At 45.3% G+C, this 17,510-nt stretch overlaps 1 protein-coding gene across 4 annotated transcripts in view; it reads left to right on the top strand.

Annotated features, from left to right (window-relative positions):
- The window catches only part of fat1a (FAT atypical cadherin 1a), a 73,094-nt gene extending 56,347 nt beyond the window's left edge, over positions 1-16,747 (top strand). For 2 of the 4 annotated variants that reach the window (XM_062388750.1, XM_062388752.1), the window contains 15 exons: positions 672-886; positions 2,057-2,194; positions 2,402-2,545; positions 3,456-3,653; positions 4,323-4,925; positions 5,767-5,989; positions 6,076-6,207; positions 6,310-6,467; positions 7,719-8,187; positions 8,874-9,027; positions 9,830-9,940; positions 10,036-10,679; positions 11,359-11,496; positions 13,623-13,658; positions 14,961-16,747. In XM_062388750.1, the coding sequence (XP_062244734.1) occupies positions 672-886; positions 2,057-2,194; positions 2,402-2,545; positions 3,456-3,653; positions 4,323-4,925; positions 5,767-5,989; positions 6,076-6,207; positions 6,310-6,467; positions 7,719-8,187; positions 8,874-9,027; positions 9,830-9,940; positions 10,036-10,679; positions 11,359-11,496; positions 13,623-13,658; positions 14,961-15,634 (4,037 nt within the window). In that variant the 3' untranslated portion in view covers positions 15,635-16,747. Of the gene's footprint in view, positions 1-671; positions 887-2,056; positions 2,195-2,401; positions 2,546-3,455; positions 3,654-4,322; positions 4,926-5,766; positions 5,990-6,075; positions 6,208-6,309; positions 6,468-7,718; positions 8,188-8,873; positions 9,028-9,829; positions 9,941-10,035; positions 10,680-11,358; positions 11,497-11,771; positions 11,835-13,622; positions 13,659-14,960 lie in introns of all 4 variants that reach the window. The other 2 variants (XR_009920776.1, XM_062388751.1) reach the window with 2 other exon arrangements.
- The last annotated feature ends 763 nt before the right edge of the window (positions 16,748-17,510 follow it).

Raw genomic sequence — 17,510 nt, 5'->3', positions numbered from 1 at the left:
CCTGATTTTAAAATGAACCAATGTGCCGCTGATGTGATGCAGTAAGGCCGAATATTGCCACCTACTTAGACCTAGTAGAGCAGCTGTGGGCATGAAAGGCCTTTGTACAAATCTTAGTTTTAGTGTTACAGTGCTTCACTGTGGACAGGGTTTAAATATGTAGAGGAATATCTAGAGTCACATCATCGAACCATTACCTTGTTGTTGAGGCTACGCCGTCTGCATTCCTGTCTCAGCACAGATCGTGACATCAAGGTAAAAAGCCAACAGGGATAAGTGCTCTCCCCGGTGTGCCGACATCTGCAAACAACACAACAACAGGCACATAAAAGTCACACGTTCAGCCCTCACTGCGTTTTACCTGAGTGTCACAAAGCTAAAACCCTGTTGTGTTTCAGACCGCATCGGGATCTTGCTGCACAAAGAAAAAGAGCAGTTGTGTAGCTGCAAACAGTAATGGAAGTTAAATCAGCTGAACCAAGCATAACTTTTGTGTTTCATTTCATAGGAAAAACCTAAAAGTTATGGCAGGAGCAAAAAAAACGGGTCACCACTATTTGACAATGCTCTAAACATATTTAGGTCTTTGTGTAGGCATTGTGGTACCATTGTAACACACTCAAAGAATTCCTGTCAGGTGACACCTGTACTTCCTGTCTCTCTGTCCCCAGGTGACATCTTTGTGATCGAGCCGCTGGACTTCGAGGTCTCCCACGAATACTACATCACCATCGAGGCCACAGACGGAGGCTCCCCCCCGCTCAGCGACATGGCCACCGTGAACATCAACCTGACGGACGTCAACGACAACAGACCCGTCTTCAGCCAGGAGACCTACACGGCCGTCGTCAGCGAGGACACGGAGCTGGGAAAGACCGTGATGGCGGTGAGGACCCACACGCTCCACCTACAAGCCTGTTGTGGGGAAATAACACATAACTACTCTAAATGTGCAGCTCTCAGTTTTTAAACTTTCTCCCCCGAGCTCGACTCGTCTGTTTGTTCACCTTCTCACTCACGTCGTTCGTTTACCAAATGCACTATCGCATATCTGCACCTGTGGCAAATCACCATCTGGTGGCACAGCTAAATGAAGACCGATGCTCTTCATGCTCCGTGCATCCCCCTGCTCTCCTGCATTATCCACCACACATGCTCAGACTGTTTAATTAAGAGGCATTCCACTCATTAAGCCCCTGATGCAAAATAAGACCCTTTTTCCATGTTACATTTTTACTCCATCCATCCCTTTCCACCTCTTCTCCTTTGTCTTGTATCTGTTGTGAGATGTACCTGAATATAGATGTGATGCCTGTATTGTCTCATACACACGAATATTCACTGATTTCCCAAAGGATTCCTCTATATGAGGCGGGTGGTGGGTTTTTAACCTTGTTAAAATGTGCATATATTGTTTTTGACACCATACTAGATATATTATGAAGTGTATATTCGCCTTTTTATTCGGATCCACTCCAATTTTAAATGGGTTCTTTGTTGGGTCAGGCCACACCCCTCCACTAACCCCTCAATAAATACAATAGCTCTCTGGCAAAAGTAATAAACAGTCAACACTCAGATATTTACACCCTGGAAGTGATTGTCTTAAAAAACAAAAAAGACAAATTCAGTATTTCATACGTGATAAAACTAAGAAACCAGTCCTGTCAACGTGCAGGGTGGAACTTTCCATATCAGAGTTTATATAAATTTAGCATCATGCTATCAGTGGTTTGATGGCGTATTAAAGACGAGGGTACATGTTTCTAACGTTTCTCTTTCACGTTCATCACATTTTTCTAATGTTCATCTAAAAACAGTCCTGATTATGTAAATCTTCACTGTGAAATACCCAGATTTGTTTTTAATGTGGCAGATAATTATGTTTTCATTAAGGAACCTGTCGCTCTAAGCAAGAGGCTGATTTAGAAAATAGGATTTAGGCCTTTTAATATATCATTTAACATTAGACGGGGGAGCCAAAGCATTGGGTTGTCATTTTAATCCCTCATCAGTGGCGTCCAATTGATTATTTTCTTTATTGATTGTTTCCAAGGTGGTGGCGGAGGATCTGGACGGCCCCTCGTTCGATCATGTGCGCTTCTCCATCGTGGAGGGGAACCAAGGCAGCCCCTTCACCATCGACCCGGTCCGAGGAGAGCTTAAAGTCTCTCGCCAGCTGGACAGAGAGCGGGTAAGAGCAGCAGCAGCAGCAGACAACAATGCTGACTGTACACGTAGGCTTAAGTCCACAGAGGAACTAATTGCACTCTATGCAGAATCCAATCAGAGTCATGTCAGGCCTAATAGGAAAGCTTGTTTACCGATCGGTGCTGCATTATTGCTCAGAAAAGCAGCTTTGCCCATGTATAGTAATTCTCTCCCTCCTCCCCCCCTCCAGACTTCAGGGTACACTCTCACGGTGGTGGCCTCGGACAACGGGGTGCCCCCTCTTTCCAGCACGGCCATGATCAACATCGACATCTCCGACGTCAACGACAACCCGCCCCTTTTCTCCCAGGCCAACTACAGCCTCATTATCCAGGTGAGAGGGTCGAGGGGGGGGGGTTGTATGTGTGGAGAGGATGGAGAATGAGCTGGATGCAAAAGAAAGCAAGAGAGGGGGGGAGGTGCAGGGGAGGGGATTGCAGTAGACACGGAGAGAGGGATTAAGACGGAGGAATAATGGGAGACTCCGCGACTAGAATGTCAAAAAGCAAGGGGGAGGGTGGAAGTGAGGAGACGGGAGGGAGGAGGAGGGCGGGGGAATTGAAAGGCAGAGGCTGCATCTTAAGTATAAGGATGCAGATAAAGGATTTATCTGAAAATGTGATGCTGATAATGGATGCATGACTGCAGTGAAGGGGAAATGTGTGAGGATGAGAGAAGTGAGCGGAGGTGCCCCTGCTTCCTTGTTTGGGGCATCCAAGAAGAAAAGAAAAGCTGCAAAGCTTTCGAGTGAAGGTGATTCATTTCCAATTTTTTTTCAGTCTGTTTAGAAAACTGAAAAAGTAATTTAACAGATACTGTGAGGGGGCACTGTCCATGTTGCACAGAGCTCAAACACTTCAGAATGAAACATTGCTTTGCCCCTGAGAAAGTCCTGACTGGCTTTATTTTACTCACTTTGGAACCTTGATCAAGGTGAAGAACAACACACACACACACACACACACACACACACTCTCAGGGTCTTCACATACTGTACACACCCCCAGGAATATCTGGAGAGTCGCGATTTGAACGAGTCCACATACGGGAACGATCTGAAGCCCATTCGTGCAAAGAGAAAACAATCAAAACAATTTAATAATAACAAATAGTGCTTTATAAAATCCATGGCAAAAAAAATGATGTAAGGTATTCAGCTCTATGTTCAGCATCATATGTGAATAAAGTCATCAGCCAGCTCCTCTCACTGCAAACGTTAAACTCTCCCCTCTGGTCGCCCGCAGGAGAATCGACCAAAAGGCACAAGTGTTCTTCAGCTCACTGTGACCGACCGGGACGCGTCCCACAACGGCCCACCTTTCACCTTTGCCATCGTGGACGGGGACGAGGGCTCCGCGTTCCACATCAATCAGCAGGGAGCTCTAGTAGCTGTGGGGGCGCTGGATAGGAAAAGCAATGAGCACTACCTACTTCAAGCACAGGTGAGTCACAGCGCTCGGGAGAAACCGGAGTTGAGAGGTTGTATTGATTTAGCTGCCGAGCCACAGAAACCTGATCTATTTGTCTTCCCTTCTTTCTTTCCCTCTCGGTACCTTTTCTCCTCGCTAACTCGCCGTCTCTTCCTCTTCTTCCTCTCAAACCGCTCAGTGTTCCTCTCTGCGAGCATCCATCCTTGAATTTCCCTCTAAATATATTTTGAAATCCAATTACTTGGGACAGTAGAGCTGCAGCATCAGTGTACATCTCACACGAGAAGCCTGGATGAAACCCATTTGCTCTGAGTTGGCACGATTCTGAGTGTTGCTGGGTGTTGATGTGTCATCTTGGAGGAAAGAAACAGAGGATAAAAACCCGTGGGCAGATGGGAGATGAGATGGAAGTGTGATGTCTTCTTACACACAAGCTGCACACTCAGACTCGAGTTGTTTCTTTTCTCCTTGCAGAACCGGTGACCGACCGCGTGACAGTGTGAATGTGCAAGTGCATGAACTGTAGATGTTTTTTTATTTTTGAATATATTCACAGTTCAGTGAGGCCGTCAGCTGCAGTGGAGGAGCTTGATTGCCCTCTGCTGTTGGAAACATAAATCTTGCAGATAAATTTCACATTATTTGCTCATGGACGCATCTCCTTCCTCTTTCTCACGTCAGGTGTCAGACAGCGGCAAACCCCCGCTCTTCTCCACCGCCTTCATCAGCGTGCGCATCATCGAGGAGAGCGTTTACCCGCCGGCCATCCTCCCTCTGGACATCTTCATCTCCACCGCCGGGGACGAATACGCTGGAGGCGTCCTGGGAAAGATCCACGCCACGGACCAGGACGTCTACGACACCCTCACCTACAGCCTCGCCCCTTCATCTTCCTCCTCTTCCTCCGCCGAGGAGAGCGGCGCCTCGTTTTCAGTGTCCGCCTCAGACGGTAAAGTGATCGCCCTGAAGTCGCTGGACGTGGGTCACTACTCTCTCAACGTGACGGTGACCGACGGACGCTTCACCGCGGCCGCCGATGTCAACGTGCACGTTCGGCAAGTGGCCGGTCAGGCCCTCAACAACTCCATCGCCGTGCGCTTCGCAAACATTGCTCCGGAGGAGTTTATCGGGGACTACTGGCGCAACTTCCAGCGAGCCCTGAGGAACATCGCCGGGGTGAGGAGGAGCGAGGTGCAGCTAGTGAGCCTGCAGCCGTCAGAGCTGCAAGACCTGGATGTGCTGCTGACTCTGGAGAGGTCAGGAAGCCCCTATCAGTCCCAGGAGGTAAGAACAGCCTGAATTAAACTCCTCATATAAATGTTTTAGTTTATTCAAATGGTGAAATGTCAAAATTTCCGCGAATCTTTGGTGACGTGTTAAAACAAAGTCGAAACTTAAAGATATTAAGTTTGAAAAAAGGTGAAAAACTGAGTATAACGTATGTTTCAGAATAATTTTAAGTAATTGATTAATAGACTAGATTTAATAATAGGATAGAAAGTTGTTTCAGCTTCAAGCAGGTTATTACCTTCAGGCCTGGTAAGCTTTGCAGTGGGGTCTCAAATCAGACCCACGCTCTGAGGTAAGATGAATGAGGAAGATCTATTGAAAGCGTAGCAGGGAGCTGGAGCTGGAATGAAGAAGAAGGCGGCTCGGCTGCGGAGGGCGACTGGAGGGCGGTGATGAATTGCAGGAGCGACCGAGTAGGGGTGAGCGGTCGAGAGGAATGGCCGTGGAGGGGCTGGAGGTAGCTGGTGATTGTGGGTTGATGAGTAGCGAAGCAGCAAGAGTTCAGACGCACAATCTGTCAAAGAATAACACAAAGAGCGACAACATCTGCTCCGGTTGCAGAGGTAGAAGTACCCAGATGTTGCTTCGGGTCTTAAAGGGAAGTACACACATATGTTGTGTCATTAAAGCTGCTGAATATTCATGTGTGAGTAAGAAGCAGTGTACACACGTCTGTAAAAGCAAAACCAGTAAGAGATGAATCTTCTCTCTGTCTTGTGATAAATCCAACAATTGTTCCATGTTTTTGTTGATTGGCTCATGGATTCATTTAGAACTTATCTCAGCACGTCTCCTCTGTGAGTTCATTGGTGTTTGTTCCCTGTTTTCCCTTCAGGTGGTTTTCCGTAAGCTGAACTCCTCCGCTGCCATCATCGAGGAGATGACGGGGGTGCGCATCGTGCGGGTGGTGCAGAAGCTGTGCGCCGGGCTGGACTGCCCGCTGCGCTTCTGTGACGAGGTCGTCTCCCTGGACAGAACCGCCATGTCCACGCACAGCACGGCCCGCCTCAGCTTCGTCACACCGCGGCACCAGAGGACGGCCACCTGCCAGTGTGACGGTGACTACCCCTCAGAAAAACACAGGTACACACGTTCGATTCTACTGGGACCTTCCAGTCTTGAGTGAATGTTCTTTGTGACCTAGGTGGCAAATGTCCGGTGGTGAACAACCTGTGCGATAACAACCCCTGTCCCGAGGGGATGGAGTGTGTGGCCGATCCCAGAGCGACCATGTACAGTTGTGTGTGTCCAGAGGGCAACAAGGGCAAATGCTCCGGTAAGCCCCCCCACACACACCCCCACCACCTCTTTATCTGTGTCTCCAGACGTCTTTATCTTTGCTTCTCCGTATTAACACCCGTCTGTCTCTTCATGTCAGATGGCCACTCGCTGACGTTCGGAGGCGAGAGCTACGTGAAGTATCACCTGATGGAGAACGAGAACAAGGAGCTGATGAAGCTGTCTGTGAGGCTGCGCACCTTCTCCAGCCACGCCACCGTCATGTACGCTAAAGGGACGGACTACAGCATCCTGGAGGTGAGTGTGTGGAAACCAGTAGGGATTCATACATTAATCCCTTCAGCCTCTTTAACCCATTAAGATAGAATTGCTTCTCATCCTCCGTTAAAGAAGCCGTTAACCTTTTTCTTTCATTTTAATTAATTAACGATTTTCCGGAAACTTCATGAACAATATTTCTAAATCAACAAACCTGTCAGACTTTAGATCCAGACCTTCTTTCCTCCTCCACCTCGGAGAATACATCTTTTATCGATTTAGCCCTCGGTCATCAAGAGCAAGAGTCTGGGTCTGAATCTCTTTCTATGTTATTTTAACCAATGTTTTCATCAATGAAACATCTGCCTTAATATCGCTTCTGTTGCTTAGATCATCAGTTATTGTCTGAAATGCTACTTAAAAAAGTATTTCCAGGTTAAGATCGCTAAAAAAAAAAACATTTCCCAAAATGCATTTGCCTTTCCCGCAAGTATTGCAGTGAATCACGATGTTTGTAGTCAGTCACATCATGGACACGTCCCATCCGCCTCTGAAGGTAGAAGTCTTTAAATGTCGTCCCCCGGTGTTAACGGTATATATAAAACCATATGTTACATCCAGGCTTAATGGGGTTAAAACTGACCCTGCGAATCAGAACTACGTCTAGACTCGCCCCATCTCTGAGTGACCACCCAGCATTTCCATATCAGGACGGTTCAGTAAACACACGGCCGAGCTGCCCTTCCCCAGAGAGCACCCAGCCGACTGCGCTGAAGGGTTCACAAAGCCATTTTAAAAACTCCTCTCACATGAGGGACTATGGGAATGTGGTGGTGGGTTGACAAAATCACACACGAGAGCTATTTCAGTACTGGGAGGGAAGCAGAGAGCAGTTTTCCACACATTCCATTCAGAGTCTGTCTGGCACAGCCGTCTGCACACCAGACGTACGGCTGAAACCTGGCTGGTGGGCAGGGGGGCTATTGTTCATCCCACTGCCATGTTTGGTTTTTTAATATCTACAGTTTGGCTGTTTGTTTGAGACGAGTGAACAGAAGTCATATTGATGTAGCAAGTTCTTGTTTTCTTGTAAACTTGGGTATTGTTTGCTTTTGCTATACAAATAAATAAAATCAGCTGTCCTGTGTTAGCGAGTGATTTACGATAGTGTCACACATTGATTTCTAACTGTTACCTGAAGATTTGATTATAATTTCTCCACTCAGGTTTTAATCTTGTAGAGTTTTGATCAACTCTGTTCCCTCTCTTCATTCTATTCCTCTGAAACAGATCGTGAACGGACGCCTGCAGTACAAGTTCGACTGCGGCAGCGGGCCCGGCCTGGTGTCGGTCCACAGCGCTCAGGTCAACGACGGCGAGTGGCACACCGTCTCGCTGGAGGTGGACGGCAACTACGCCAAGCTGGTGCTGGACCGCGTGCACGCCGCCTCGGGCACCGCGCCGGGCACCCTGCGCACCCTCAACCTCGACAACAGCATTTACTTCGGCGGCCACGTGCGCCCGCTCATCTCCACTCGCCACGGACGCAGCCTGCCCGTCACCAACGGCTTCCGCGGCTGCATGGAGGCGCTCACCCTGAACGGCCTGGAGCTGCCCCTCAACACCAAAGCCGTGCGGGCCCACGCCGTGCTGGAGGACATCGTGGACGTGGCCCCGGGCTGCGCGCACGCACCTGCCGGGACTTGCTCCAGCAACCCCTGCACCAACGGAGGGAGCTGCACCTCGCTGCCTAATGGAGGTACATGATGTCCTGCTCGGCTCATTGCACTCACTCCCATTTACATTTTCCAGTTCGCCTTTTGTGTTCTGTACCACTGGAGCACTTACGTACCTTTCCACCGGTCTGGAGGAGATCAGGAGTTTTCAGTCCTGAAATCTTTATGCGTGTCTCGCTCCCTTAAACTGCAAATCAGTCGTAGCTTCTTTTTCCATTACTTAAAACCAAGAGCAGCATAAATTCTCACATTTATCCATTTGGAGTTGTGAACCAGCTCTTTTTCTAACGTGTTCCTGTTCCGTGTTATATTCCAAAGTGTGTTTGCTGTTTCTGCCACCGGCTGCATGTTTATTCAAAAGTTTTATTATCACGTGTTGACACTGCACTTTTTCGTGACCCTAAAAATACACAAGTCGAGTGTGAAGCTGAGAAGATGACTGGTTCTTGAGATGTGAGCCACATAGAGACAGATAGGAATTCGGAGACAGAGGTTAGCTTAATTACAAAAAGTCAAAACTAAAGTAGGACGAGCAGATATGAACTTAAAAATAAGAAAATTTAATTAATTTGAATTTACCAAGCGGGCCATGAAACAGTGTGACCTTTACCTTGTTTATCAGTTGTCTTGTTTCCAAACTGACTTCGGACATGGACACATTTTTACCGTCTCCTCTTCTCTGTTTCCCCCCCCCCCCCCCACACCACAGGCTACTTCTGTAAGTGTCCGGCCTCCTTCGCGGGCACCCACTGTCAGATCGGCATCAGCCCGTGCGCCTCCAACCCCTGCCTGTACGGAGGCACCTGCGTCCCCCGGGCGGACGACTTCTACTGCCAGTGCAGAGGACAGTACTCAGGACAGAGGTACCACAACGTTCTCCTGTTGATAGAATAAATGGAGGTTAACTACAAACCCTGGTAGAGAGATGTTGGTCCACATGATGAATGGAGTTCTATAAGAATCAGTCTAGATCAGAGGTCCTCAACGTTTTTCAGGCCAAGGACCCCCAAACTGACGGAGAGATGGAGCCTGGACCCCCAACTATATATATTGCATAAAATTGTGTTTTATATTAAACTGGGCCTAGTGCCATGTGTAAACATAGCTACCCTGTTATTGTGCATTCAATACTAAGCTATTCAAATAATACACAGGTTTATATATTCATGTTTTTATTTTAAACATGAAGCATGGTATAGGAGCTGCAGTGTGTGCATTGCTGACTGAACGATAATGTCCTCTGCCTCCTTTTATCCATTCACTACATTATGTTGGATACATGTTAATGTGTATTTAAAGACATTTAGATTTGTGGTGAAAAAATTGGTTGAAAAAAAAAATTTAAAATTTGTCTAATCAAACCAAAAATGTTGCGACCCCCCTGCAGTACCTCTGCGGACTCCAAAGGGGTTGCGGACCCCCTGTTGAAGACCTCTGGTCTAGTAGTTTTAGAGTAACGTTGAAGAGTAACGCTTATACTTGTGGTGTAAACCTGAGCAGCAGTGGCCAAATCTGAGCCACTTGCAGCCAAGTAGTTTTTATTTTTATCATTATGTCCTTTTCATTAATTTTCATGGCAGTTTATCCTGCAAACATAAAAAGCTTCACACTGTATCTCAGCAGTTTCTTGAAGTTGCTGACGTGAAACTTCCTGTCTGACCCCAGGTGCCAGCTGGGGCCGTACTGCAGAGACAACCCCTGTAAGAACAGTGGGAAGTGCATCGACAGCCTGGACGGCCCGGTGTGCGAGTGTGAGGCCGGCTTCCAGGGAGACAGGTGCGTTCATTCTAAAGTCCGATCTCTGTGATAAACAGAATTCCCCCCCCCACACACACACACTCATCACTTCATTTCCCGTGTGTCTGGTCCAGGTGCCTGAGTGATGTCGACGAGTGCATCAAGAGCCCGTGTGTGAACGGGGGCCAGTGCCAGAACAGCTACGGCTCCTACAAGTGCAACTGCTCTCTGGGCTTCAGCGGGCCCGTGTGCGAGCTGCGCGCCGAGGTCCGCAACGACTTCGTCTCCACCTCCTGGAACATCGGCCTGGAGGAGGTGATCGGCATCGTGGTGTTCGTCGCCAGCATCTTCATCATGGTCCTCCTCTTCATCATCATCCGCAAGAGGGCCTGCCGCAGGAGGTCCAAGTCCGGCAGCGACGACAAGCACGGCGGCGGCGGCTCCAACGTGCCGCACTCCTTCCTGCAGCGGCCGTACTTTGACACCAAGCACAAGAACTTCTACTCCGACATCCCGCCTCAGGTCCCCGTGCGGCCCATCTCCTACACCCCCAGCATCCCGAGCGACTCGCGCAACAACCTGGACAGGAACTCGTTCGAGGGCTCGGCCATCCCGGAGCACCCCGAGTTCAGCACCTTCAACCCGGACTCGGTGCACGGCCACCGCAAGACCGTGGCCGTGTGCAGCGTGGCGCCCAACCTCCCCCCACCCCCGCCCTCCAACTCCGTGTCGGACAGCGACTCCATCCAGAAGCCGAACTGGGACTATGACTATGATTGTAAGTCTGTTTAGTTTGAGTCGGGTTGGGCTTTTAATGTAGGTGCAAATACTTATTTTACATGGAAGAATAGATGATTAATTAGAGAATTCCCACAAACAGAAAATGGTGCATTCATAGACATTTTTTTTGACTATTAAATTGCTAAATGTCAAGAGTTTAACGTTTAAATGTTTCTACAGGCAAACCAACACTTCATCATACAAACACTGTAAAGACCTTCAGGTTTCTATCAATAAATAATGAGTGAATATATATACTGAGATTTAAATGGGGAAGTTCTTCGAGGGTAAATTTCGTAGGAAGTCAACAACTGCTTGCAAATGCAATACCACTCACTTAAATACATTTTAAAAAACAGAACTTTGTCTCCATTTTCTCTGATTTGCTCCAGATTGTTCCACCTTTGCTTCCAGGAAACTTGCTACAAAATCGTTAGGACATAATGAACCCTAAAAATAAAGTGCTGCACAAGTGAATTCCAAAGTAAAGAGAGTGAATGTGGTTTCCCACCTGTTCCTCTGTGGATTTTAAATGACTTTAAATGTACAAATAGAAAAGCAGCAACACGCAAACACCTGATTTCATGTTTTTGTAAAAATTCTGTGTAGCTAAGCTCCAGGACCTTTTTATATCTCCTACATGTAGTTTTTATATTAAAATGTGTTTTCTTCACCAGCCAAAGTGGTGGACCTGGATCCGTGCCTGACCAAGAAGCCTGTGGAGGACAGCGCATGTCACCCTTACAACACCAGGGGGAGCATGTCTGAGGTCCAGTCCCTCAGCTCCTTCCAGTCAGAGTCCTGCGACGACAACGGTAAGATGCCACACAACATGTTCAACCTTCTTCTAGTGAATGAATAAAAACTAACAAGATAAAATTGTTTTAAATAAAAACAGTGATACATGTAAGAAATGTTATTTATTTGCACTTGTGATGAATTATTGTTGTTTTCCCTTTAACCTGACATTTCTTTGCATCGCTGAGTGAAATGCTAGCAGTGTGTGTTTGCATGCTCAGAATGGAGGACCCCAGTGGTTTCTCTGGGGGTCACATCTCTTCTTCTCTCTCTTTCTGCTGCGGGGCTTCAGCTCCCATATGGATCAAATCAGTCCACAGATCCAGAACAAGGTTTTAAATACGGGGTCCAGCCTGTAAGTCCTCATGCACTGCCGGTACAGACGGAAGCAATCACAACAACTTGTTCTGTGTAATTCCACTGGGAGCACATATGTAAAAAAAAAAAAAAAACTGCATTCGCCTGGTTTCATTTCACCTGCGCTCGACTCCGACTGTCGTGTTATGTTCTGTTGGAAAACATCACTCGCAAGGTCATTGATTCGACGCACGCCTGCATTTTCATTCTTTAATTTTTTTTATTTACAAGCATGTTTTTTCTCTTCCTTTTTGTCTTTGTTCTTTTTCTTCAAAAAAACCGTAGCCACAAACGGATGTTTACAGCAAACATCAAGGTACATGTCACCGGGGTTCACACGCTCCCGTTCTGTTCCCCCAGCTCCTCTTCATGTCATCTTCATCATCAAGGTCCACGATGGGGACCGTGCTGCTCATAAGTCATCAAACATGCACCAGCACCTTTTCAAATATAAATGAAACAAATTGAAAACATATGGAAGAGTATTAGGGCCAAGCTTAAATGTCAAAAATGAATTTGGGATGCAAATAGTAAAGTAAAACTGTCGAGAATAAAATTGAATTGTTAAGTTTTTTTTTAATGTTGAAACTAACTCGGAATAATGTCGTAATAACGAGAATAAAATTGTATTAAACATAATTGAAAATAAAGTAAAAAACTTAAGCATGAATTCAATAAGATACTTTTCAGTATAATGTATTTAAATATCAAAATGTAATCTAAATGTTGAGCGTCACAAAGACAAGAATGAAGATTAAAAACATCAGTGGAAGATGGTGATTTGATTTCACGAATAAAGTAAAAAATGTAATTCTCTGATTTAGTATATTTTTCCTGATTTCCCAAACCAAATCCTCTTCTAATTCTTTTTATGCCTGGCCCCAATATTCTGCCTTATTGTTTTCTAAGTTCTTACACTTATACACACACATACACACACACAAACACACAAACACACACACAAAGTTTTTTTGTAAATGCGTTTGTATCTCCAGGGAATTTCACAGATTCTTCCATCTGTACTGTCAATGGCGTCCCGTAGCATTCATTATGTTGTTTGTTATATTGCATAAAGACAACCACCCCCCAACCACCACCACTGTGTTGCCTTGCACCATTGTCTTGTGCCCAGTTATGACCCCCCCCTTTAGATATTCAGTGAAACATAAGTGTTTCTGGCAACGAGAACAGAAGAATTAGTGGGAGGTGTCTCTTGTGTCCCGTCATCATTCACTCCATATGTGTTTGTGTATATATATATATATTTTAAAGCGTTTGTATTAATGCTAGAATCTCCCCCCCCCCCCTCCCTCACCTCTCACAAGCCTCCATAGTGACAGTAATCCACCTTGTCCGCTCTGTTGTTGACACGGTGGGAGGAGCAGGTATTCTTTTATTGCTGCCATCAGTCGTTGTGTTCGTGGTGTCGGGTCGTAGCGCTGCCATTATCTTACACTGACACCCCCCCCCCCCCCCCCAGTACAGTCTCATTCTGAGCTGCTAATTACAAAAACGCAGCAATGCTGAATCCAATTAAACACCAAATTAAACAGGCACAGAAGTGTTGCCTCCCGCTCTCAGTATCACACTTTGATTACACAACTCGGGACGTCTGTTTAAGAAAATGGCAACAAAAAACAAACCTGTTGTTCTATGAATGAATCCGTCGCCCTCTTCATCATCATTGTGTCTTTCATTGTCGTCCTTTCATTTGTGCTCTCAGCCGGTTGCTCTCAGCTCCTAACGTGACTTGTTCTCTTTCTTCTCCTTCTTGCCTCGTGTAAAGAGTCTTTCTTGGCTCATGATCTCAAGAACCCAAGAGGTGACTTTGTGTTTTTTTTGGTTTTGTTTTCCGTCTGTGTTTGCCTGCTGTTCACCAGTATAACCCCCCCGATCCCACCCTCTCTAACTCTTAACCATTAACCCCGGAGAGTAATGAGGAGCGGGTTAAACCTCCTCAACCGGGCTTTCTCATCGGTGGTGTAACGACTTCCTCTGTGAGATTATTTCCCCACCTACCTCCCGTGCATGACTGGGATGTGGTGATGCTGTGAGGGAAAGTGTTAATCTGACTGTTGTGTGATTAAAAAGGTGTTTCACTCAGCAACTAACAGGAAATATTTATCCTTTGTGTTTGTTCATGTGTTTGTGTAACTATTTTTAAAACCCTGAAAATGTATCACTTCTCTAATATTTTAATAAATATGAATTTGGTGAAGTGGTGAAGGCAATCAAAAGTTAGATCATTTTAAACAGTTATTTAGATGTTATATGTTTATGAGAAATACCCTAGCACATTATTAGGGTCATGTTGAAAACTAAATTATGAGATTTCTAGAATAATGTGGTAATATTATGAGATTAAAGAGGAAAAAATAACTAGTAAGGTTTCTGGATCCAAAATCTTAAACCAATCTCATTATTTCTTTTTTGAAACCGCTTTGAAAATCTCACCCTGACGTATCTAACGAATGATGAACTGTGTGGTTCATCATTCGTTAGATACTCAGTCTCTTGCATAATCTTTTCAAAGTCCTCATACTTACTTATAATGAGCCAAAATATGAATTATTCACTTAAACTTATACTAAAGAAACTTAAAACTTAAGAAGCTCCACATTCCACATTTTAACTCGACAGGTTGATCATCTGATATTTTCCCCTGTAAAATGACATGGAGCCTAAAATTTTTACTTAATTCTCGTAATATAATGATTTCTTTGATTTTTTTTAAATTTCAACTGATATCCACTCACACAACAGAGGTGAGATATCACTCGTAGAGGATAGGCATATTAATATCACCCCATATTATATTTGATCGGACTCAACCCAGAGTTCAAGATAGTTAAAATATTGTAATATTTTAAATCATAAAACAACAGATTGAATTATATCTCGAAAATGTATTTTTTTTATTTCACTGTCTCTAAGTTTGTGCAGCTGTTCCACAAAGTGTTGTGACGTTAGATGTGTATTAATGAACAACCCGTTGTGTTGGCGTGACGTTGTGTTGTGTTAATGTTGCATGGTGTGGGTTTTTTAACATTAACATGATCTCAGTAACCAGTTGTGACGCCGAGGTTCGGAACATTAACGTTTGCTCTTTTCCTTCCAACGACAGGATATCACTGGGACACATCTGATTGGATGCCAAGTGTTCAACTTCCTGGAATCCAGGAGTTTCCACAGTATGAGGTTGTGGAGTCGCCCGCCCCTCTGTACAGTGACCCGAGTGCCATCGACACCGACTACTACCCCGGCGGCTTCGACATTGAGAGCGATTTCCCTCCGCCGCCGGAGGACTTCCCCGCCAATGACGACCTGCCGCCGCCGCCTCTGCCAGAGTTCGCCGACCGCTGCGACACACTGCGGCCCCCGGGCAGAGACCTGGACCCGGCTGGGGGGGGCACCGGCGGCTCGGGCGGGGTCCGCCAGCGCCCGGCCATGCCTCATCTCTACAGCCTTAACCAGTACCTGCCGCAGCACTCCTACCCAAGCGACGGGGGTGACACTGAGGGCCAAGGGGCCAGCTCCGCCAACACCACCCCTGCTTCTACCTTGGGCAACAGTGGCTACAGAGGGGGCTACCCTTTAGGTTGTAGTCTGGACTTTGACTCCTCCGCTATGGACAACATGTCCTTGTCTCTGTACACGTCCACAGCCTCCTGCTCGGACATGTCGGCGTGCTGCGAGGAGTCCGAGGCGATGATAAGCGACTACGAGAGTGGCGACGAGGGCCACTTCGAGCGGCTGGCCATCCCGGCGCTGGACTCCCAGCAGCACACTGAAGTCTGACACTGGATCCAAACAAAAGTGCCTGAACCCACAGCTACACCTTACGTCAGCCCGTCACACAACACCCACACAAACCCACGCACAGTATGTGAACACAACATAACACCACACACATACATGTACGCACACATTGAATTGAGTCCCCCCCCCCCCACCCCACCATCCCCTTTGAGTTCTGGCGGTGCTGTTACTTTAAGTGACTGTCATCTCACACAGGAAGTAGATTGTCGGAAAAATCAACGATTCAACGCACGACAGGATGAAAACATGTTGGAAATAAAAAAATAATAATAATAATTTACCACAACATCTGTGTTTCTATAAATAAAACCAAGCAAACTGTTTTTATACAAGTCCTCAATTTCAATGTAAATTTCAATGTACAGTTTTGATTTCAAAGTTTACTAGGTTTTGTAGATATTCTATGCTTTTATTTTCAGAAAAAAAAAGAAGATGAGTTAAATGGTGTGTCATTTTCAGCCTTACTGTGCTTACATTCACTAGAGATGAAAAAAATAAAATAAGAAAACGTTAAAAGAAGAGAGAGAGAGAAGAGCGTGGCTTTCCCGCACACCGTGTACTCGTAACGTTTATCGTCTCCTGCTCATTTCAAAAAGGGTCCTCAGTGAACGACTGCATATTCTCGTGTTGTTGGTTTTTTCTTTTTTTAAATGTCTGTTTGTAAATTTTGACTTTGGAACCTCTTTATTTTTCCACCAAGAAAATGGGACCCAATATATTTATAGTGCAGAGTTATCCGTGGACACGTGACTTTTTCAGGTGTCCACGCGTGTGTGAGCAATGCTATATGGTCTTGTTAAGGTTTTTATTGAATACTGCCACAAGCTCACGCTTTCCTACTGGCAATAAATTATTCCTAAAAAATATTTCTGCCGTCTTCTTATTTCCGGAGCGTGCTCATGAATAGAAACACAGTAATGTATTAAATGTAATATCCTGGTGTTACTTGTGCAGAAAAACATTAAATCTTAACAATGAAAGTCAGAGAGATTTTATTACAAACTTTTTGAAAGTTTACTTTTTTTTTGTTTCAATCAATCAACTTTGATCTGAGTCCGACTTGTGTAATTGTAAGTAAACATTTTGACAATATGCTAATTGTGATGAGTATTTATTAACATTGAATATATATACAGCATTTACTACAATGTTTTTATGTTTAATAGACAAAACCATGTGAGAAAATGAATTATAGACTGATTGAAAGCTGCTTCAGTAAAATACACATCTTTAGTTTCATATTTTGCATTTAAAACATTTCTTCAACGAGGAGTCAAGAGAAGCTGACACAGATCATCTGACAGATTATTACTGATTATTTCTGCGGAGCTAAAAACCTGGAAACATGTTAGTGTGGATGTAGCCACTAGGTGGCAGCATAGAGAAAGATCTACAGCTTCAATATGTGAGAGGAACAGATGACAACAGTAAAGTGTGTATCATTTAATACACAAGTTCAAACCGGCAGGGAACTAAATAGAGCACATACTCAACAGCAGTTCCCTTAAATTCAATCAAACTGCACCAGATTCCACACACTCAGTGAGCTTTTTACCTCAGGAGGATATAAGTTTATAACTTCACATACAGTAGTTTCATAAATAAGATAATAGCTTCAGACTTAACATAAGAAAAACATAACATTTTGACTGCAGGGCTGATAACTTATCATCCTTTTGGCTCTTTATTAGTTTTAATATAAAACATCACTCTGCATTTATAAGCATTAATAGATCAAGGATTCCTTAGTTTATAGTGATGTTTAAAGGGTGGCACGGTGGTGCAGTGGTTTGGACTCCGCACAGCCAGAAGGGATGCTGGATTCGAACCTGTACACGCACCAGGGTCACCAAGT

The sequence above is a fragment of the Platichthys flesus genome, chromosome 5 (assembly GCF_949316205.1).
Source record: "Platichthys flesus chromosome 5, fPlaFle2.1, whole genome shotgun sequence".
NCBI lineage: Eukaryota > Metazoa > Chordata > Actinopteri > Pleuronectiformes > Pleuronectidae > Platichthys > Platichthys flesus.
The sequence above is the reverse complement of the archived record's forward strand: the minus strand, read 5'-3'. Positions and strand labels throughout refer to the sequence as shown.